The 18,461-nt window shown below is 58.6% G+C and overlaps 7 protein-coding genes across 7 annotated transcripts; 4 read left to right on the forward strand and 3 right to left on the reverse strand.

Annotated features, from left to right (window-relative positions):
* Positions 1-528: 528 nt before the first annotated feature.
* Positions 529-3,945, forward strand: B0T15DRAFT_483645 (ribosomal L27 protein-domain-containing protein; the record flags this gene model as incomplete). The annotated part of the gene is made up of 4 exons (XM_062866175.1): positions 529-595; positions 691-1,543; positions 2,681-2,979; positions 3,062-3,945. 4 exons carry the CDS (start codon positions 529-531, stop codon positions 3,943-3,945), a joined length of 2,103 nt encoding a protein of 700 aa, XP_062725011.1.
* Positions 3,946-7,611: 3,666 nt separating this feature from the next.
* B0T15DRAFT_483647 (uncharacterized protein) lies at positions 7,612-8,118 on the forward strand (the record flags this gene model as incomplete). The annotated part of the gene is made up of 2 exons (XM_062866176.1): positions 7,612-7,675; positions 7,808-8,118. The coding sequence occupies 2 exons, from the start codon at positions 7,612-7,614 to the stop codon at positions 8,116-8,118; spliced, it is 375 nt and encodes a 124-aa protein (XP_062725012.1).
* Positions 8,119-8,410: 292 nt separating this feature from the next.
* On the reverse strand, positions 8,411-9,822 carry B0T15DRAFT_134736 (hTAFII28-like protein conserved region-domain-containing protein). Its single transcript, XM_062861794.1, has 2 exons — positions 8,985-9,822; positions 8,411-8,900 (listed from the first exon to the last, which is right to left on the reverse strand). Exons 1-2 carry the CDS (start codon positions 9,618-9,620, stop codon positions 8,421-8,423), a joined length of 1,116 nt encoding a protein of 371 aa, XP_062725013.1. The 5' UTR covers positions 9,621-9,822; the 3' UTR covers positions 8,411-8,420.
* Positions 9,823-10,240: 418 nt separating this feature from the next.
* On the forward strand, positions 10,241-11,796 carry B0T15DRAFT_526620 (uncharacterized protein). The gene has a single exon (XM_062868914.1). The coding sequence runs from the start codon at positions 10,415-10,417 to the stop codon at positions 11,387-11,389; it is 975 nt and encodes a 324-aa protein (XP_062725014.1). The 5' UTR covers positions 10,241-10,414; the 3' UTR covers positions 11,390-11,796.
* Positions 11,797-11,907: 111 nt separating this feature from the next.
* B0T15DRAFT_391968 (thymidylate kinase-domain-containing protein) lies at positions 11,908-12,980 on the reverse strand (the record flags this gene model as incomplete). The annotated part of the gene is made up of 3 exons (XM_062864611.1): positions 11,908-12,439; positions 12,519-12,627; positions 12,722-12,980. The coding sequence occupies 3 exons, from the start codon at positions 12,978-12,980 to the stop codon at positions 11,908-11,910; spliced, it is 900 nt and encodes a 299-aa protein (XP_062725015.1).
* A 1,904-nt stretch (positions 12,981-14,884) lies between these two features.
* Positions 14,885-16,977, forward strand: B0T15DRAFT_134769 (uncharacterized protein). The gene is made up of 2 exons (XM_062861796.1): positions 14,885-15,164; positions 15,360-16,977. The coding sequence occupies exons 1-2, from the start codon at positions 15,080-15,082 to the stop codon at positions 16,592-16,594; spliced, it is 1,320 nt and encodes a 439-aa protein (XP_062725016.1). The 5' UTR covers positions 14,885-15,079; the 3' UTR covers positions 16,595-16,977.
* Position 16,978: 1 nt separating this feature from the next.
* Positions 16,979-18,461, reverse strand: B0T15DRAFT_134748 (uncharacterized protein). The gene has a single exon (XM_062861795.1). It carries the CDS (start codon positions 18,310-18,312, stop codon positions 17,173-17,175), a length of 1,140 nt encoding a protein of 379 aa, XP_062725017.1. The 5' UTR covers positions 18,313-18,461; the 3' UTR covers positions 16,979-17,172.

Here is an 18,461-nt window from a genome sequence, read left to right on the forward strand (position 1 = left end):
TGTAACAGGTCGCTGCTGTGCCAGCGACACTGGCCGAAATGCTCATTGAATCCTTGGGAGTACGGATCCGTACCTAACGTTAGGTTTATCGCAAGCGGAGTCCGGGGTAACGGACCAGGGTGTTTTGTTCCTCTAGGGCCTCTCAAGTTCTCAACCATCCGGTGAGCTGCTGGCTGCTGACTGCGAAACTGAAAGTCGTTGCCTCTGCTCGCCAGGAGTCATAACATTTATCATACAGTACATAGTTCGATTCCTTGGGAGGCCACAATCACGGCTTTGTTGTCGTGTGCTTCAAGTTGTGTGTCTCGCCTTTTCTGCGTTCAACCGTGCCGTGCCCCACGGTTCTTCGACAATCGAACAACAGAGAACTTGGAAAGCCGATCGTCAGCCCCACCTCCAACAAGGTCATTCCACCCCTCCGCTCACGAGGCAGTCATATCCTGGTTTCTTTTTAAGAGAACGCATCGCTCCGGCAAGAAACTTCGACACCAAGTCAATCATCAGCATCATAGGCCACACGAGCACAACATGGCGAGCGCAGTAAACCCATCACCGACGCACACCCCCCCTCCGCCGAATATGCCGCGTCCCAAAGGTATGCATGCCCCTTACTGTGTAGCTTAGCTGCGCGCGCCGTTGAGGGATGCGCAAACTGTCGGCTAACTAGTTCCCCCCATCTTCCACTACTAGGGATTCTAAAGAACGCGTCATACCGCAGCTCCCCTCCAGTCTCGCCAATCGACAGCCACGGCACACCCCTCTCTGAGCACCCGCTGACGCCGAAGGAGGCAAAGGAGCTCACAATCATCAACACGCAATACAATGCGGGACACCGCCGCTCGTCGTCGGCGGCCGGCTCGCGGCCCGGTGGCTTCCGCCGCCAGAGCTCGCTCCCGCCCAGCCAGCAAGGCGACACGGAGGAGGAGCAAGGCCAGCGCCTGAAGTGGGACGAAGCGAACCTGTACCTGACGGAGCAAGAGCGGACCAGCACCATGAAGATCAACGAGCCCAAGACGCCGTACGCCAAGCACTACGACCCGGCCGAGGACCCGTCCGACGTCGACGAGGACGAGGACATGGCCGCGCCGATCGACCCCGACAAGACCGACCTCGACAAGGTCGACGGCGTGAAGCAGGCGCGTCCCCAACACCACCGTCGGCCAGGCGGAGGCGGCGCCGCCGCCGCGGCGCACGACGAGATTCCGAGCCTGTCGCTGGGCGAGCCGGAGGAGGAACTCCCCGAACACGACTTCGCGCCGTCGTCATCGTCGCGGCCGCGCGCGGTGCACGTCGACAGCAACGACAGCTCGCACGACGCGGACGGCGACGAGTACATGGTGGGGCTGAGCGCCGAGGAGCGGGAGAAGCACCGGCGGTTTGAGGAGATGCGCAAGAAGCACTACGAGATGAAGGACGTGGCGGCGCTGCTGGGGCATCCGGAGAAGCTGGCGGATGAGGACGAGGAAGAGGAGGAGGAAGAGGATGATGATGCTGATACGCCGCCGGTGCCGCCTCTTCCTAAACAGGTTAACGGGTCGTCGTAGTATGACGCTGTTTGGGGGATGTCGCCGCTGGATGACTGACGGGTACGGATGATTCTTACGAAGAGACGGATTGCATGGCGGATGAGGGTGGAAATACCGTCGATGCGATCGCTATCGCACCAGACGGACGAATTAATTGGCTTCTGTTTCTATTATGATAGTGGTTAGGGGAGGAGGAGGTGAGGATCGCGAGATATCCATGCTTTTGTGTAAAGTGGAGGACACTGGATGCTTCATAGCTTGTGGCTCGGTTTGCGCGGTTTCAATGGCATACCCTTCGATTGCTCTAGCACACGCTGCACGACATATATACATCTCCATCGTGGCAACTGCAGTCGACATACACCTGGGCACATGGGGAGGAGAAAGCACGAAGCATCTTGAACCGTGCTACAACAGCCCCTTCCGAGCCAACTCGACTTTCCTTGCCGCCTCACCGGGCTTGAACCCACCCCTAGAGATGCATATCCGCTGCCCCTCGGCGAGCTCGAACTTGTCCTCGTGCGATGGCCATTGGCAGGGGCAGTGGTGCGGGAAGTGTACACATGCTAATGTTGTCGAAACTGTCAGCCATGGCCAGCCCATTGATACCTCGGAAAACGGTGACTCGGGTCGCCTACCTAATGTGTCTGGACATAGGTACTTGTCGCAGTGCGAGCGCGCATACTGTGCGCGGTACACTGAAGAATCGCTCGGCACGTTCTGGGGTTGCTGCTGATGGTGGTGCTGTTGGCCGCCCCCGCCAAACATCTGATCGAAGAAGCCGAACTGGGCAGAGACGAGGCTCGCCAAGGCGAGAAACAGGAGGCCTAAGAGGCGCATGGTGTGTATATTGTAGTGCCGAATAGTATTTATGCGAGGATAGTTGGAGCCGCCCTTGCGGCTTGTTGGGCGCAGAAGATTTGGTTCGATGCTGTCTGTCGCATTCAGATCAGTTTAGGCTTGCTGGCCAGATCATCTCCAGGTCTCCAATCCGTTTGCTGGCCGAGTTGACGCTTGAGGGTTCTTATCTTATCGCGGCATTGTACCTCGCTGACTCAGCAGAAAACTTAACCCCTGCTTCACCCTAGCAGCATCTTAGCCGCTGGTGATCTGGGAGCGTTCGGTCATTTCGGTCCCGGATCTCGTTGCTCCAGCCCACCAACTTCAATTGGCGCAAGGTACGCGCGCCAGTCGGACCCAATGCATCTCGCACAGCTGCAGCGGCCCCTCCAGAGGGCTGCTGCCAGCAGTAGCAGACCCCTCGCTGTTCTGCGGACGACGACAACAAGGACAACCATCGAAGAGCGGTTCGCCTGTCTCCGCATTTCCTCGCCGACCGTTGCCAATGCCGCCGTGGAGGGTAGGCGGTATGCGTCCGTCAAGTCGCAGGGCGCCTACAAGATCCCGTCGAAGAAGACGATAGCCAAGAAGATGGGCGCGAAGAAGACCGGCGGTATGTTGGCTCTGCCCTGGTAACACGGCATGGGGAGGGCGGCAGACGCCGCCTTGCTGATATATGTTTCTTTCTGCTCCAGACCAGTACGTGATCCCGGGAAACATTATCTTCAAGCAGCGCGGCACAATATGGCATCCTGGCGAGAACACCATCATGGGCCGGGACCACACGATCCACGCCGCCGTCGCCGGCTACGTCAAGTACTACCGAGACCCCGCACGCCATCCCAAGCGTCAGTACATTGGCGTTGTCTTCAACCGCGAAGATAAGCTGCCGTACCCACCAGGGACGCCTCGGCGGCGTAAGCTCAACCTCGCGGCGGTGCCCCGGAAGGTGGTCGAACCAGTCAAGGAGACGACAGCACCCAGTGGCATTCCGCTCTCGGTAACGCGACACGATCAAGTCGAGCAGACCGAGACCCCGCAGGCGGAAGAAGCGGCGGAACCGGTGACCGCGGTCCCGGAAGAGAAGGTTGCTCTGACGGACGGCAACTCGGTCGTCCTCAGTCTGGTCAAGGAAAAGCTCCGGAGCAGGCAGCTCAACCAGGCGAAGAAGGAGGCGCAGAGGCTGCAGAAAGAGAAAGAGCTGGAGGCGCGCAAGGCGACACGGGTGTTCCACCTGCAGGACGACTACAGCTACCGCGAGAGCAACTGGGAGATCGGGCGGCTCGTGGGCGACGCCGGTGCCATCCCCGGCGCCGAGAAGACCGAGTCGAGGAAGGCCAAGTTCCGGCTGCGGAGGAGGAAACGCATGGTTCACTTCAAGGGCATCAAGAAGCGCAAGCTGGCCAAGGCGGCCCGGCGCGAGGAATACAAGAGACTGGTGCGTGCGAAGCGCGAGCGGAGGCTGCTGGAGAGGCGCGATGCGGCTGCGGCTGTCAAGAAGGCTACCGAGGCTGCTACTGCGGCTGCGGCGGCGGCGGCTAAGGCAACAAAGGCGGGCGGAGCCAAGGTCAAGGCTTGATTATCCCTCTGGCTTCGGGAAGGTTTTACGGGTGGGCAGCCGACCCGGAGAGCTGCGCTACCTTGCGCTACATATGGACGATATGGATTGTGTCTAGAGACACTGTACAATATCTTGTTACCAATAGAGTCTGTTGAAGCCCTGTATCCTTGGAGCGCCGCAACGCTTGTTTCCTTTGGGAAGGTGAGCCCTTCTCCAATCTTTCTACTCTAGTGTACTAAGACCGTCCCGGCTGACTGGCTAGTGCCACCTATGTAGGACGCCGAATGCATTTGCAGTGTGCTCGATGTGGCTGCATGAACGTCTTTGTGTGCTTCACCCCTGCAACATTCCTTAGGCCGGTTTGCTCTCCCTTGCGCCTCGACAGGTGACGACAGGCTTTGGAATGCAGAAACAAAACAATGAACCGTAGCAAACACCGTCTTCGAGTTCGGTACATTCGGCCTTTGTTTCCTTTTTCCCAGCATGTTACCGCACCCGGGGGAATAGCTTTGCGCAGCCGCAGCCCGCTTCGACCGCTGCAGATACTCGAGAAGAAACCCCTGCTTTTGCCCCAATATACTTCCGATTTAGACCATGAATAGCACTGGGACAGCTACCTGCATTACACGGGCTGAGGGACAAAGTCCGCTCCTTGATGACGACAGGGACAGCACCAGCACGTCCAGCCCCGTGGTGGCCAGAACCTATACAGAGCATACTCCTCAAAGACGTCTTCTCAGCTCCCCGCGCATAAACGGCATGGTGTTGCCTGAGAGTGTCCGATCCATAATTAGCATGAGAGCCGCATGCGAGTCCAGGGCAGCACAGAGCCGCAACCGCAACCGCAGCCAAAGTCTAGACGGGTTTGATGGCTGTAGGGATTCCTACCTCCCAAACCTCACTCACATCTGACGATTTATTCCATGTTTATCCCGCCCTTCGAGGACATTTTTGCTAAGGAACATCTACAGCGTCGACGTCAGACCGAATGACCCAAAACAACACTGGCGATACTAGGAGGCACGGACTCGTACCCCCGTCGCTCTCCGGCTTCTCCCTGCAGTCAACAAGTTCGGGAACCTCCTGGCAGAGCCCGTCCAGCACGTCGAGCAGGAAGCACAGTCTTGACGCGGTCCCACTTGAGGGCTCACCTCTGGCCAAGCGGCGCCTGTTGACAGAGATGGACGCCGCTGCAAACCCGTTGTCTCGATCTTCCGCCCCGGGTGTTCCGTCTAATTTTGGGGGTGGCAGCAATTATAGCCCCGAACGAGGAGGAGGAGGAAGTGGCCTTCTAAGGCGAAGCGGCGCGCCCATCCAGAGCCTTCTCTCCACGACGGCAGACAAGAACAGCGCTGCTCTGCCGCCGATTTCCTCTTTCTTCGGCCGCGAGTGGGAGAAGCATGCCGAGACCCGTGCCAGAGCCTTGCCCGACGACCCGTTTTGGCATCTCGCTCGGCCAGGGCCGAGGGCCAATACGATATCCGCGGCGCCACTGGAACAGCAACAGCGACAGCAGCAGCAACGGGATGCCCGCGGAGAGAGGGGGTATTCCTTCTGGCAACGACTCACCTCACCAGCACCCATGGAAGAAGAAATCCCTGTGTCAGGACTAAGACGCAGCGCGCCCACCACGTGGATTGGCACGGGTTCGCCGGGAGCTTCTGTCAGACCACGGCTAGAGACGGAATCACCACGAACATCACAACGAGTGGGACAAATGGTTTCTGCCGAGACCGTTGAGGGAGGCAGAGGGCCACGACTGGACGCACTGCGTGCATGGAGGGGGACCACGCACGTTGAAGTGCACGTTGAAGGGGAATGCGATCAGAGGAACACCCCTGACAACAGCCAGGTGTGCTTCGGCAGCGAGGAGAATCCAATTACGATGTGCGGCACAAGACTGTACTCGGACTGGGTAGGCTCCTGGGGTAAGTCCAGCTTAGTCTGCACCGCCCGTTGCGTTGTTCTCCCTTCGTGGTATGGCAGCTCACAACAAAAAAACCCCAATTCACAGACGGCGTCCCTCGCAAAATCCCCGGAGCCGGCGCGCTGTTTCCGCACGGCTATCTCCCCCGTGTGGGCGATCCCGAGCCATGGATATGCCCGGTGCGCGACTGCCAGACCATCTTCCCCGATGCGTGGGCGCTCGGCGGGCATTTCAGTGTAAGTTACCTAGTTGCCTTTCCGTTTTCCCGGTTTCTTTTACGCTGGAGAGCCTTGGTTGGTTTTTCACGTCCTCTTCCCCAAAGCTGACGACGGGTCTTTGGGGATTATAATGCGAAGGCCAGCCACAGGGCCTGTCTGCTCAATGACAATCTGGACGGGACCATGTCCGTGGTGGGGAAGCGCAAGAAGCCCGATGCCAGCTCTGGCCGCATGCCCCCTGTTGTGGTCTCAAGGAAGCCAATTGATGCGGCTACTGCGCCGGCAAAGGCTAGCCCGCGACGGCCGGGGCGGAAGAAGAAGTCGGATAGGGACGAGCAGCAGCCGGCTGCTTTCAGCCCGCGCTCGTCAAGCTTGTTCCCGGTCGAGACGGCTGTCGACAAAAACAAGCAGGGCAGAAGCAGGAGTAGGGATATGCGAACGACTCCTCCAGCCAGCTTTGCCGAAGCGCTGAGTTCGCGGTCCGAGGATGAGCTCAGGGGCAGTAGCACGATCTCGTCGGCGGATAATAACAACAACAACAATGAGGCAGAACGGACGGGCGTTGCATCTCGACTTTCCAGGTCGTCCTCAGAGACCGGAGAGGTTCGCTCCGTGGTTGAGAGCCGTCTCGAGATGAACACTGTCAGGTTGCCTCCTTCCCCGCCGGAGGAAGATCCCGTCGAGGGCCATGGCAATGAACGGCACAGCAACAACAGCAGTGAAGCCGAAAGCGACAGGAACAGCTTCGACGCTGCGATGATAAGCACGTCCTCCTTCCCGGCTACAACCCATGACAGCCCCTCCCGGTACAGCACCGCCCTCCCAGCCCGTGTGGCCGGTCGACCGCGGATGGTGTCCATCCGGAAGCCGAAGAAGCCCAACAACCGACCTCCGCCGCCAGCGGCCAAGACCAAGCCGAAGCGGCAGAGCTCCATCCGCAGGCTTGCCGCGAGGCTGGGAGGCCGAGGAGGCAAAGCGGCCAGACGCGGGGCGGCTGTATATAATAAAGTTACGCCGAGCGAGAGCGTGCTGGGAGAAGAAGAAGAAGAAGAAGAAGAAGAAGAAGAAGAAGAAGAAGAAGAAGAGGAGGAGGAGGAGGAGGAGGAGGAGGAGGAGGAGGAGGAAGAAGAGCAAAGGGACCATCAAGCGACCGAGAAAGAAAGCACCATCACGGTGAAGAGTACCACAACCAGCGCTAGTGCCCGGACAAGGAGATCTCGCCGGCTTCTGGAGCAGCAGAACGATCAGGAGCAGCAGCAGCGACCAAGTCAAGAACGTAGGGGCAGCGCTCGTGGTGCAAAGAACGGTGATGACAACCCTCCTCCTCCTCCTCCTCCGGCCAAGACCTCCGCCACCAAACTCAGGAAAAAAGGGGGCAGTGGTATGAACCCTAGTCCCAAGCCTGACAACAATCCCGGTAGCAGTAGTACCAGCAGTAAGGCCGGCCGCACTGCTGCTGCTGCTGCTGCACCCGAGGACGACGCCAAGGTCCAGATGGTGAAGACGGCAGCGGGCGTCATGCCCTCCCTGTCGGTGAGGATGGCCGACTGGGAGATCGCTCCGGGGAGGATACGCGTGGGCAACGGTGGGGAGGCCGCCGAGAGTGAGTAACTACCTACTACTACCTACCAACCTGGTTACCCCCTTCCCCGTGAAAGTCATACAAAAAGAGAGAGAGAGAGAGAGAGAGAGAATGAACCCCCCCTGACTAATATGTACTTACATACACATACAGACATAGCCTTTTCCTCGTCCTACCTCACCCAGGGCCGCGCCGTGCCCGTGACAGACGGCGTCACCTTCCAGATGCTCGAGATCCAGCCGGGGGCCAACCTGTGCTGGCCTGCTGACGAGGCCAGGACCCGGCTCTGCTCCGTCGCGCGCGGCATCATCCGCGTCAAGTTGCCCGACAACGACAAGACAGAGTTCCCCATCGGCCCCAACGGGATGTGGAAGGTCAAGCAGGGTGTCTCGTGTACCGTGGCGAATCCTTTCTACGTGGGCGCTGTCATTCACGTCACCACCATTGGGGAGGAGGGATATTAATGCCATGACAAAACGATTGTTGGCGGCCATTATGTTGTTATACCTCTGTCCCAAAAATAACGATATTCAGCACTGCCTTGTGAGCCCGTGGTGTCTCCCAGAAGGACCACCATGCTCCAGACTCATTGCGCAAATCCCCGGAAAAGAACATCAACTCCCAGTGCCATGGGTATCAAATGACTTTGCCCACCCTTTGGCCTTGACCCAGACCGTGCCCATTTCCATCCCCCAAAAGCGCCAACCGAAAAACAAATATCAAGTGAGAATGTATCCGAACAATTAAGCCAGTGAACTGCCCATCGTCAACGGAATATCCTGTATCCTCCAGTCCGCATGGGGAATCTCTCCGCTCCGCCCTGCTGCTGTTGGTGAAAGATCCGTTGCATGCCGACCCCGCCGCCCTCACCGCTGACTCGATAGCGCCGAATGGCTTCTCGTAGATGGTCCGGCCGCAGGGGACCCCGCCTGTCATCGGTCTCTTGCCGGTGCTGCTGCGGCGGCGGCGGCTGTTCTTGTGTATCCGCTTTGCTCGCTGAATCGGGTGTCGCCTGGGCAGGAGATTCGGTCTGGGCGGCCGACTGGGCCTGGGAAGAGGATTGAGCCAGCGTCTGGCCGGGCATCTGATCTGCCGGAAGGTCCGTCTGCTTCTCGCCATTTTTGATCCACTCGCCCTGCACCCGACGCGCACCCTCGATGATATCGCCAATGAATACCTTAGAGACCGCCCGCATTGTGATCACGACATTTTCGGGAACTGACTGTGAGGTGGTCGCATTAATGAGCTATCGAGAAGATTAGTGGCTGTGCGACAGTATGCGAGTTTGCAGGCGTCGGGGGGGGGGGGGGGGGGGGGGATGCTCTCTTACCCTTCTCACCGATGCCTTACTCAGGTTGCCGGCACGCCAATTCTCATATCTATCAAACTGCTCCTCCGACAGGGCGCTGATGAGCATCTGCCTCTTACGGTGCTCCTCCTCCTTTTGCTCCTTCGTCTGAATATCTGCCGTAGCGGCTACCTCGGTTGGGCCTTCGTCGTCGCCTTCGCCATCCTCGTCTCCGGCGCCGCCCGCCGCACCGGACACGCTCTTCGTTCCCCGGCCGCCGCCCTCACTGACGCCACTAATCGCCGTGGGTGCCCGTCCGCCGACCACCGACGGCGTCTGTTCGCGCGCCTTCTCTGCCTTAGACTTCCGGCCGCGCTTCTTCTTAACCGGCGCGGCGGCGTTGACCAGGCTGCCGCTGACCGTGCTCATGGCGTCGACATCGGCGATGGATGAGGGGGACATGGGCCCATACGGGGTGCCCGCATCATCCGGAGGGAACGAGGTTTGCCGCAGCGGGTGGGCCGATCCGGGACCGGACGGCGTCGAAATCGCCCTACGCTTCAGAGCCGGCGGCGCGGCGCCTTCCGAGGCGCGCTTCTTGTTGGAGGTCATTGTATTGATGTTTGCTAGTTGGATGTGCGACGTGTGCGGAGGGGAGTGTGCGGTTGGGGAGGCCATTGCGGCTGGTGGTGGGCAGCCGAGACCTTTATTAATGGATCGAGGAAACGGGCCCGAGCTTGCGAGCGGCCGGAGTTTGCGCCTTCTGTATTCTGAGTCACGTTGCTAAAGACTGCGTAAGGAAAAGTCTGTTAAAAGCGGTGGCGCATATGCAAAAAGCACGTTAGGATCTTGAAAGAGTGGCAAGTCTTGATGATGCTGGCATTGCGAGGCTACACGTTGAGGTGATGCAAAGACGCGACTCCCCAGAATCTAGATGCTTGTCAGCTGCTGGGGAGCTCGAGCCTCGAAGAGCCCTCCTGAGACGGCCCCACCGTACCCCACTAACCACGTACGTACCGAGTACAGACAAGCCGAAGATATCAAACTACCATGTTTGCTCCTGTCCGCCTTAACTTGACGAGACATTAGGCATGGTATTTCAGATTATTGTAGAGGCGGTATAGTATCTAGTTAGCCTATAGGAATTGTCCAGTCAGCAGGAGTTTGACTCAGCAATCATCATGCTGGCATCCTGGGGTTCGGTGCACTACTTCGTACTGCACTGTTTCTTTTGACGTCAAAGTGCGATAAGATAAGAAACTGACTTCCAAGCGTCTCTTTTGGCGGGGAACCAAAAGAGTCCAGGACCCGAAATTTTCAGTCAGCAGGAGCAAACCGTCTCCATTCTCCTGCCCAGTGGCCCCATTCTGAACTTGCGGTCATCTGCCCCTCTGGGTCCCACCGGGTTCCTGCCGCCGTCTCTTCTGCCTTCTCATACCCTCGACCGCACACCACCCAAGTAGGGAGGCGCAATGGCTCACCACGGCTCTCGCGCCGGCTCCGAAAGCCCACGGATGACTCCCGACGGCGGCAAAGATGACAAGCGAAGCAGGAGCAAGGAGAATGGCAAGAGGAGGTCGCGCGACCGTGACTCCAAGGACGTCAGTGCGGCCGGCCCCTATGCCACCCACACAATCGGAGAGCGCCGGTCAAGCGTCAGCAAACCGGCCAGGGACTTCCGCGACAAGCCCGAGCCGTCGCCGAAGAGGAAGAAGAGGAAGACGGCAGCTACACCCGCCGCCGTAAGGGAAGAAGCGCCGACGCCCGATGGAGCCGGTGAATTATCCACCAGGTCGCCGAGCCCCGTGATCGACTTCGACGGTTTGAGCCGGCCCGTGGTCGGCACACGCGCACGGCTGGAAGAAGACGAGGCCCAGGCACAAGTCCGGCTGGACCGGATGAAGGGCGCCGTCAGGACGCTGCTCGAGTGCGTGGGCGAGGACCCGGACCGTGAAGGCCTGTTGGCGACGCCCGAGCGGTACGCCAAGGCCATGCTCTTCTTCACCAAGGGCTACCAGGAGAACGTGCGGGACATCGTCAACGGCGCCATCTTCCAGGAGGGCCACAACGAGATGGTCATTGTTAAGGACATCGAGGTGTTTAGCATGTGTGAGCACCATCTCGTACCCTTCACCGGGAAGATGCACATTGGCTACATACCCCACAATGCCGTCATCGGCATCTCCAAGCTGCCGCGCATTGCCGAGATGTTCGCCCGGCGGCTCCAGATACAAGAGCGCCTGACCAGGGAGGTGGCCAACGCCATCATGGAAGTGCTCAAACCGCAGGGTGTTGCCGTTGTCATGGAGTCGAGCCATCTATGCATGGTGATGCGGGGAGTCCAGAAATCCACCAGCACCACCATCACCAGCTGCGTGCTGGGCTGCTTCGAGCGGAAAGAGAAGACCAGGAACGAGTTCCTGAGCCTGATTGGCGTCAACCGCTGATCCATTACATCGTGGTACATATGACACACGTAACGGGGGTGTATTCAACAAAGGGCCATCATTCTACATGTATGGCAGCGATGCCGCTCGGCTTCGGTTTCTTCTCTGCATCAGGCTGGCGTTTGGGGTTAAAAGAGGGTAGGCGATCATGCAGAGGGGCATACACGTGCACCGCGAACGGGGGGGGATCTCAACATCGGGCTGGTTCTATATGGCGTTTGCATGTGGGAAGATTCCTGGTCATTCAACACGGACACTCTTCTCGAGCACTTGTTTCTACTTGACCCACCAGGGTACTGGACATCAGTACACTGGTATACGTAGATATCCAACGCAATTTGCGGCTGCGGTTTAGTTCAACCGCCGCGACATCACTGGACACTCTAAACATTAGTTCTGCACCGAGCGTGCCTTTCTCCCATTATACTATTATACTGTACACACCTGTTCCATTTGAGCGGGCTAGGCGAAGCATTGACTCCTATCTATACACATGCGCACATAACTTTTCTCCACTATCAGGAGACTTTCCTTACTGCTCTCCCGACCTCGCCCCTCTCGACGGCCTCCACCCTCGCCTTGACCACCTTCCATATCTCCTCAGCCACGTCTTCTACAGAGGAACTGGCGTCAACAACGTGGAGGTCTTCTTCCTCCTGCCGGAACCGGTACTCTGTCCCCGTCAGCGCCTGCGTGGTCGGCGGGCCAACCGCGAGCTCCTCCTTCGGGCCGACAGCGCCCTCCTCAGCAATGACAGATGCCGTCTCGATCTTGCCCAGGCTCAGGCCCCAGAAGAGCTCCCGCACGCGCCGCTGCATCTCGGCCTTCTCGTACGCCTCGCCGCCCCAGCCGCCGCGCAACCTCGCCTGCGACTCGTCCAGGTCCAGGAAGAGCACGAGATCCGGCCGAGGAAGGCCGACCTCGGGAGCGCGCGCCCACGACAGCGTGAGGGACGGGTTCTGCTTGGCGGCCGAGTAGACGATGCCGCTGTGGTAGTAGCGGTCGCAGAGGACGGTTACGCCCGAGCTGAGGAGCGAAGTGATGGTTTTACTTTTATACTCGTTTGCTCTATCAACAAGACAAAATCCTACACAAACAATTTTCAGGGGGGGTGGGAAAAGGACCGTACGCTGCCTCCCACCGGTTCGCGCTGAAGAGCAGGTGGATGACGTGATCGTCCATGTCGACCTGGCTCTTGAGGTACGAGTCGATCATCTGGCCAATTGGCGTTGTGCGGTCTTCATGTTGGGACCGGGTCAGGTTCAAGTCTCTCCTTGTTTCAGGGCTGCCGCAACTGCAACGGATTCATTGGGCAGGTAGTCATGTACATACCCGGGAAGCGCATTACTTTCACTTTGCGCGCCAGCTCGACGAACCGCTGCTCCAGAAGCTTGACCTGCGTCGTCTTGCCGCTCCGGTCCAAGCCCTCGAGGACTACAAGCGCGCCCCGCGCCACGGGGGGTTCACGGGGATGGCGATCATCAATCTGGTTCTGAGCCGAATCGGGCAATGAGGAAGGCGGAGCTCTTGGAGGGGGGGCTTCGGCGAGCGCTGATACCGCGGCCGTGGCCAGATCATTGATCGAAGCCATGGCTGGTTTGATGAATTACTTCCGGCTCTCTTGATACGAAAGAATGGACAGAAAATGCAATTGGTCAAAGCAATGAGTGCAGCTGGAAAGTTGTAGGATCGAGTTGTGCCACTCAATTGCTTGAGGACCCTGCGGGGCACGAGCGACTGTCCATCACTGAGTTGCAAGAGTGGTTCCAGAACAGTTCCAAAGTGGGGAGAATTTGCCAGCTGTCACCGGCAAGAACGTCAGATCACAAAGACAAGACGCACTCGGTGCCCTTCGGCTGCAGGACGGAGAAGGGTCGATCCCATCTGCAGGGTGCGCTGCACAAGCCCAAGATTGTCTCGCTCCCTTGTCATCGATCACCTGCTCTGGCTCTTCGCTTGCTGTTCGCCTCCAGCTTGTGGAGTTGTAGAAGAGGGGCTCTTCTTTCCATCCCACTTTGCCGTTATAAAAAGAACTGCCACCACGGGCCTTTCTCCGAACCCTCTCCCCTGCTGCCGGAGCTAATCACCCCCTGGCGGTCTGCATTAAATCCCAGTTTCTCGACGTCATGTCAGGAACTGAGAACTGTACTCCGTAGTGTGTAGCGGCAACATCGACGAGACCAGCGCAGGAACGACGCGGGAAAGTCGGCAGGACCTGGATGTCGGGTAAATCCGTGCGTGTACGTTCCATGTATGGCGCCTTGCTGCGCCGCTCTTTGTCTAGCAAGGGAGCGTCGTATGCAGCCGGGCTCGACGCTCGCTCGAGGCATCCCACCTAAGGGAGGACGACACAGCCGGGCCGATGAAGAGCGCAATCGGAATGCGCACTTCCTCATCTACCACATCGCTTCTTCTCAAGATTGGCGAGCGCCGATAAGACCTAGGCACCACAAGATAACGCAAGGGATGCAAGGGCAATGCAGTCCGTCCGTCTCCCTTGACTGACACAACGACGGTGCAGTGTTCAAGTCTCGGTTGATCTGCGCTTGAGAACACAGCTCAACGCGACCAGGTCACTGAGGTCAGATGCCGCGGGGTGGGGAAGCCCATGACTGCTGGACGCGATGATTCGTCATAACTTGCGACAGCCCAGCACAGCGCGTCTGGCGGGTCTTGCGCTCAGGCGCTGATTGGCAGCTCACTTGCTAGCTGCATCGGCATCTGCCAATGGCCGTGCGTGTTGCCGGCTGACCCAAGCTGGTCCTGCAAGCTCTCTATCGCAGGCATTGTCTTGGGCTGCGACCCCGCTCCAAGATCCGAAGCTGTGCCGTGATTGGGATGGGGGCCTCGCGCGTGTGCGATTTTACCACGAAATAGCACGTCCAAGCAACCCAAATATCGACCCTCTTCATGCGCCAACCAGCATCAGCGACTTCGGCATGCCTGTCTGAGACCCGACGACTCAAGTGCCATCCATCCGATCCTGTGCAGGAAAAGCGGCAGCGCACTGCAGCATTCGCTGCATTTCAGGTTTCCTCGATTTCCCCCTTTAACGCCGGGTGCGCCCGTCTCCCGTCCCAGGTCCCGTGCCACTCGCTGCACCTCACCGCTCTCCTCGATCCGGCCAGCCAGCTCACGTCCAATCTGCTCCGCTCACGTCCATCTGCCTGCCACTCGCTGCCCTCATCAGACGGGACCTGGAATATCCGGCATATACTCGACATCGCCTGTGCGGCTCCTAACTGGCTTGTCCGATTGACCCTCACTCTGCCTTGCCTAATTCGCCGCACCGCGCATTAGACCTGTCTGCCTGCAACTTTCGAGCCAGCCCGCGAAAGGACAAGAGAGCCGGAGACCGCCTTGGCCGGCCCGCTGTCCCAGCAGACATCTTGTGTAATAAGAATAGCGCTCTCCCTCGCTCTCCTCGCAAGGCCCGCCCCCTCTTGCCCTCTCTTCCGCCTCTCTCCCAGTCACTGTCCATACACTCTTTCTATATACAGTGCTCTCCGTCGTGTTCTTTTTGAGAGCGGAGATTGTGTTGGCGCACTGCGAGCCGTCAACAAACATTCCTCCTGCGCGCCATTGTTTGCGCATCCGCCATTGGGTTGCGCGCCGAGCTTGGATTTGCGCCCAAACGCCAGCACCGCGTCGGCACCACCCCAGCGACACCACTCAGTCACATTCTCCACCATGGCAACCGTCAGCCGGCAACCGTTTGCTCCCGTTGACGGGGCACGGTTGAAGAGCTTGGCGAGCATCAAGAATCGGCAGAATGGTACGTCGCTGTTCTCCTTAGATACAAAAGCTACCTCCCAGACGCCGACCTTTCCTACTAGCCGGACTTCGTCCTCTGTGGCTCCCGTACTATGTACCTCAGAATGTGTCCTCTGGTGTCCTCTCCTATTCATTTGCCTGCTTCCCTGGTTTGTGACTTGAGCGCACTGTTGACAGCTTCGCTAACATGGCGAAGCGCTCTCGCCTTCACCTGGCAAGCGGAAAGCTTCTCATGTGTCGTCGGACGATGACAATTCAGAGAATATCGCTCCAGTGCTCTTCTCAAAGCGGTCAAAGGGTTTCGATCTCTGGAACGACCTGAGCGAGGGGTTCACGAAGCCTCCTGCCTTCACCCTGACCACCAAGGTCGCTTCCTCACCCGCTTTCCGGGATGTCCTGAGCTCCCCGCCAAGCAAGCTGTCCAGTCCCCGGCCGCGGGCCATTCTCCAGCCCAAGTCTCCTGCTGCCCGGTTGAAGGTCAAGAGCACAGCACCCTCTCCCCTCACAGCCCCTGCCGGGCGTTCACCCACACGCGCCTCCAAGCGCATGGGAATCCTCTCGCGGCGACGTACCCAGCGCCCAGACCCTCCATCATTCCGGCTAAGTGCCGGTGCCGGCGTTCCTTTCTCTCTCGATGCCGCTCTCAAGGGAACAATCCCGAGCTACTCTGGTAGCATCCGAAAAAGCAGCAGGACCACCAAGACTACCGGCGGCAGCAGCAGCTCCTCGCGGGACTTCTTCCTCCCTACCCCGGACATGAAATCATCGTGGGGTTTCGACATCCACGAGGACACACCCGAGCAAGAAATGACCAACCTCCTTCAGCACGGCACGTGCACGTTGGACATCAGCAGCGACGAGGAGTCCGAGAGCCGGGCCAGCCGCGATCGCGCCGAGGGTCGCGACAAGGAGAACATCCCGCCGCCCGAGGACGTCAGTCAGACATCGTCCGCGAGGGGATCCGGCGCCCCTGTCGCTGTTGAGATTGATGAGGACGTGCTCCTGCTCAAGGGCCGCGGTCCGCTGGCCGAGATGAATGTGACCGATTTCTACGCTGAGGGGTGCGATAGCACGAGTGTGTTTATCGTGCCCGCGGACGAGGAAGATCCCGAGGCGGCAGTGGATGAGGCGGGTGTAGTAGCAGCGGAAGAACTACCCCCTCTCCCACAGGAAGACGAGAGCGAGCAGCGGTATTTTTACGCCGATGATGAGTCGCACCAGGCGCCACATGAACAACAAGACGATGTCAGCGTCGACCTTGACAGTGTCGCTGAGGCAGCTGACGTCGACGACATCATGGAGGCCAATGACGTCGCGGTCGATGCCGCCGTGCTGGGCCCTGTCGAGGGCACCACCGGCGAGAGCTTTGAGCTGTGGGAGAGTAATAGCGCCAAGGACGAGGGTGATGCGCCGCCATCTCCGGTGCTCTGAGCGAAAGAGAAATAGTGGAGTATCCCCGCAGGCAGTGCCTGTCTTCGATGTCTTCATGCGCCATGTGCTACGTTTTCGCATCGAGCAGATGTCTGGGTTCTTGTTGAGTTTCTTTTCTCCTCCCCACCGTGAGTTGGTTCTGCCGAGGTAATGTCTATACCCTGCTTTGCTTGTCGAGCGTGGGGACTGGAGGGATCTACGGGTAGCGGTGCTTTTGCCGGCGTTGTTATATTATGGTTTGTTGACGTTAGCGCTGGCGGTTATGGTGGCGTGGAATCTGGGCGTAATCTTTGTGTTTACGTTTCGTTTATTAGAGTCCGAAGTTCCAAGTTTTGAATAGCCTTTCGCCCTCATCAACTCCGTGGTCTCGTTTTTTCTTGCTGTGTCGTGACTTGTCATGATACTTTTAAATGCATGGGCAATTAGTTCCAGGCCTTCGATATCCCAAATCCCGACCGCCCGCCTTCGTCACATCCCCCCCGAACCTGGTTTCAATTCATATATTCCCTCCCCCGCTTACACGGGGCTTCATTTACCCTCATGTTTCTTCGAGACAAACCCGCCCTCATTAGTCATTATTAAGACGGACACCCAGCAAAAAGATGGCCAGCGCATTTCAACACGGTCCCAAACGCGATGGGCAGAAGCGTGCCCATTAACCACGCCCCGCACGTACCGCCGATACGCTGCGCCGTCCCGATCTCACACAGTCCCAGACAACAACCTTTGCCTGTCATCTCCTCCTCCTCCTCCTCCTCGCCATCACCACCGTGGTTGTCCGCTCGAGCTCGCCCCTGTCTTTCCCAGGTTGGACTCGTCAGCTCCCTTTTTGAGTGGCCGTTCTGTTTTGAATTGGGCGATGCTACTGCTGCTGCTACTACTGTATCCGGTGACCGCGATGATAGTGAGCGTTGTGATGCTGCCGCTGCTGCAGACATGGGTGGGTGTGCTGGCGGTGGGTGCGAGAGTATCTCCATTTCGGCAGACGTGAGGGAATGGAAGGACCGCCTCCCCAGCCGCTGTGGCGTTTGGTCGCCTTTTAGATCGGAGTACTGTTCGGGCGCTGATGATGATGATTCTGGAGGTGGAGTGACCATCAACGTGGGACTGCTTGGTCTAACACGATGATGCAGGGAGGAGCCGCATGGGTCGGTACTCGGGGTCGTGTCTACCAAGAGTAGCGACTGCGGTCTGCTGGACGGTTGCGAGCCGGTGAACGTGCTGGCTGGTATGGAGAAGCCGAATTCAGACACGTCCCCATCTGTGCTGGGTGTGCCCGGCTGTGAGATGTGTGTCCCCAGAGGCGGAGGAGACGGCATCCGCTCGCGGTCGTAGCTCCATCGGTCGGCTAGCACCGTGGGCCTTATTAGGGACTCTAATGAGCGCCTCGAGTGATCCGGAATGCTGGCCGCTGGAAGAGCTTGTGGCGGTTGGTACCTCTGCCGGGTTGGGGATGGCGAAGGAGTCCGACTTGCTGGCTGGGGCAGTCTGCCCGTGCCATTATTGCACGAAGTTCTTGAGCTTTCGCGCAGATGGGAGGCGTAAGGCGCTGGTGAACGTGGTGATGCGGACGATGTGCTACTATTGCCATGTCCCGCGTATATCCTGTTCGGGGTGTTATTGTTGCGGACATCTCTGATATCCCCGTGTGAGCGAGAACGGACACGCCGTGGGCGGTTGTCAGGCGGCAACGCTTGCTGGGCTCTTTCTCCTTCCATTTAGTGACTTAGGATTTATTGAACTCCAGAGACCATGGAGTTATGGACCGAACTTGCGGTTACACAATGGCTTCTACTTATTAAAACGAACTTGGATGGCGATGACGGCACAATGCCATTGATGTCGCATGTTGCCCCACCGAATCCTC

The sequence above is a fragment of the Chaetomium strumarium genome, assembly GCF_033439665.1.
Source record: "Chaetomium strumarium strain CBS 333.67 chromosome Unknown B0T15scaffold_2, whole genome shotgun sequence".
Lineage (NCBI taxonomy): Eukaryota > Fungi > Ascomycota > Sordariomycetes > Sordariales > Chaetomiaceae > Chaetomium > Chaetomium strumarium.

Bases quoted from the DNA above. Each gene is read 5' to 3' on its own strand.
- B0T15DRAFT_134736 (XM_062861794.1), bottom strand. From the start codon at position 9,620: ATGGCCTCCCCAACCGCACACTCCCCTCCGCACACGTCGCACATCCAA. The intron at 8,901-8,984 runs GTAAGAGAGCAT...TCTTCTCGATAG, and splicing joins GTAAGGCATCGGTGAGAAGG to CTCATTAATGCGACCACCTC.
- B0T15DRAFT_526620 (XM_062868914.1), top strand. From the start codon at position 10,415: ATGGCTCACCACGGCTCTCGCGCCGGCTCCGAAAGCCCACGGATGACT.
- B0T15DRAFT_134769 (XM_062861796.1), top strand. From the start codon at position 15,080: ATGGCAACCGTCAGCCGGCAACCGTTTGCTCCCGTTGACGGGGCACGG. The intron at 15,165-15,359 runs GTACGTCGCTGT...AACATGGCGAAG, and splicing joins CATCAAGAATCGGCAGAATG to CGCTCTCGCCTTCACCTGGC.
- B0T15DRAFT_134748 (XM_062861795.1), bottom strand. From the start codon at position 18,312: ATGGAAGGAGAAAGAGCCCAGCAAGCGTTGCCGCCTGACAACCGCCCA.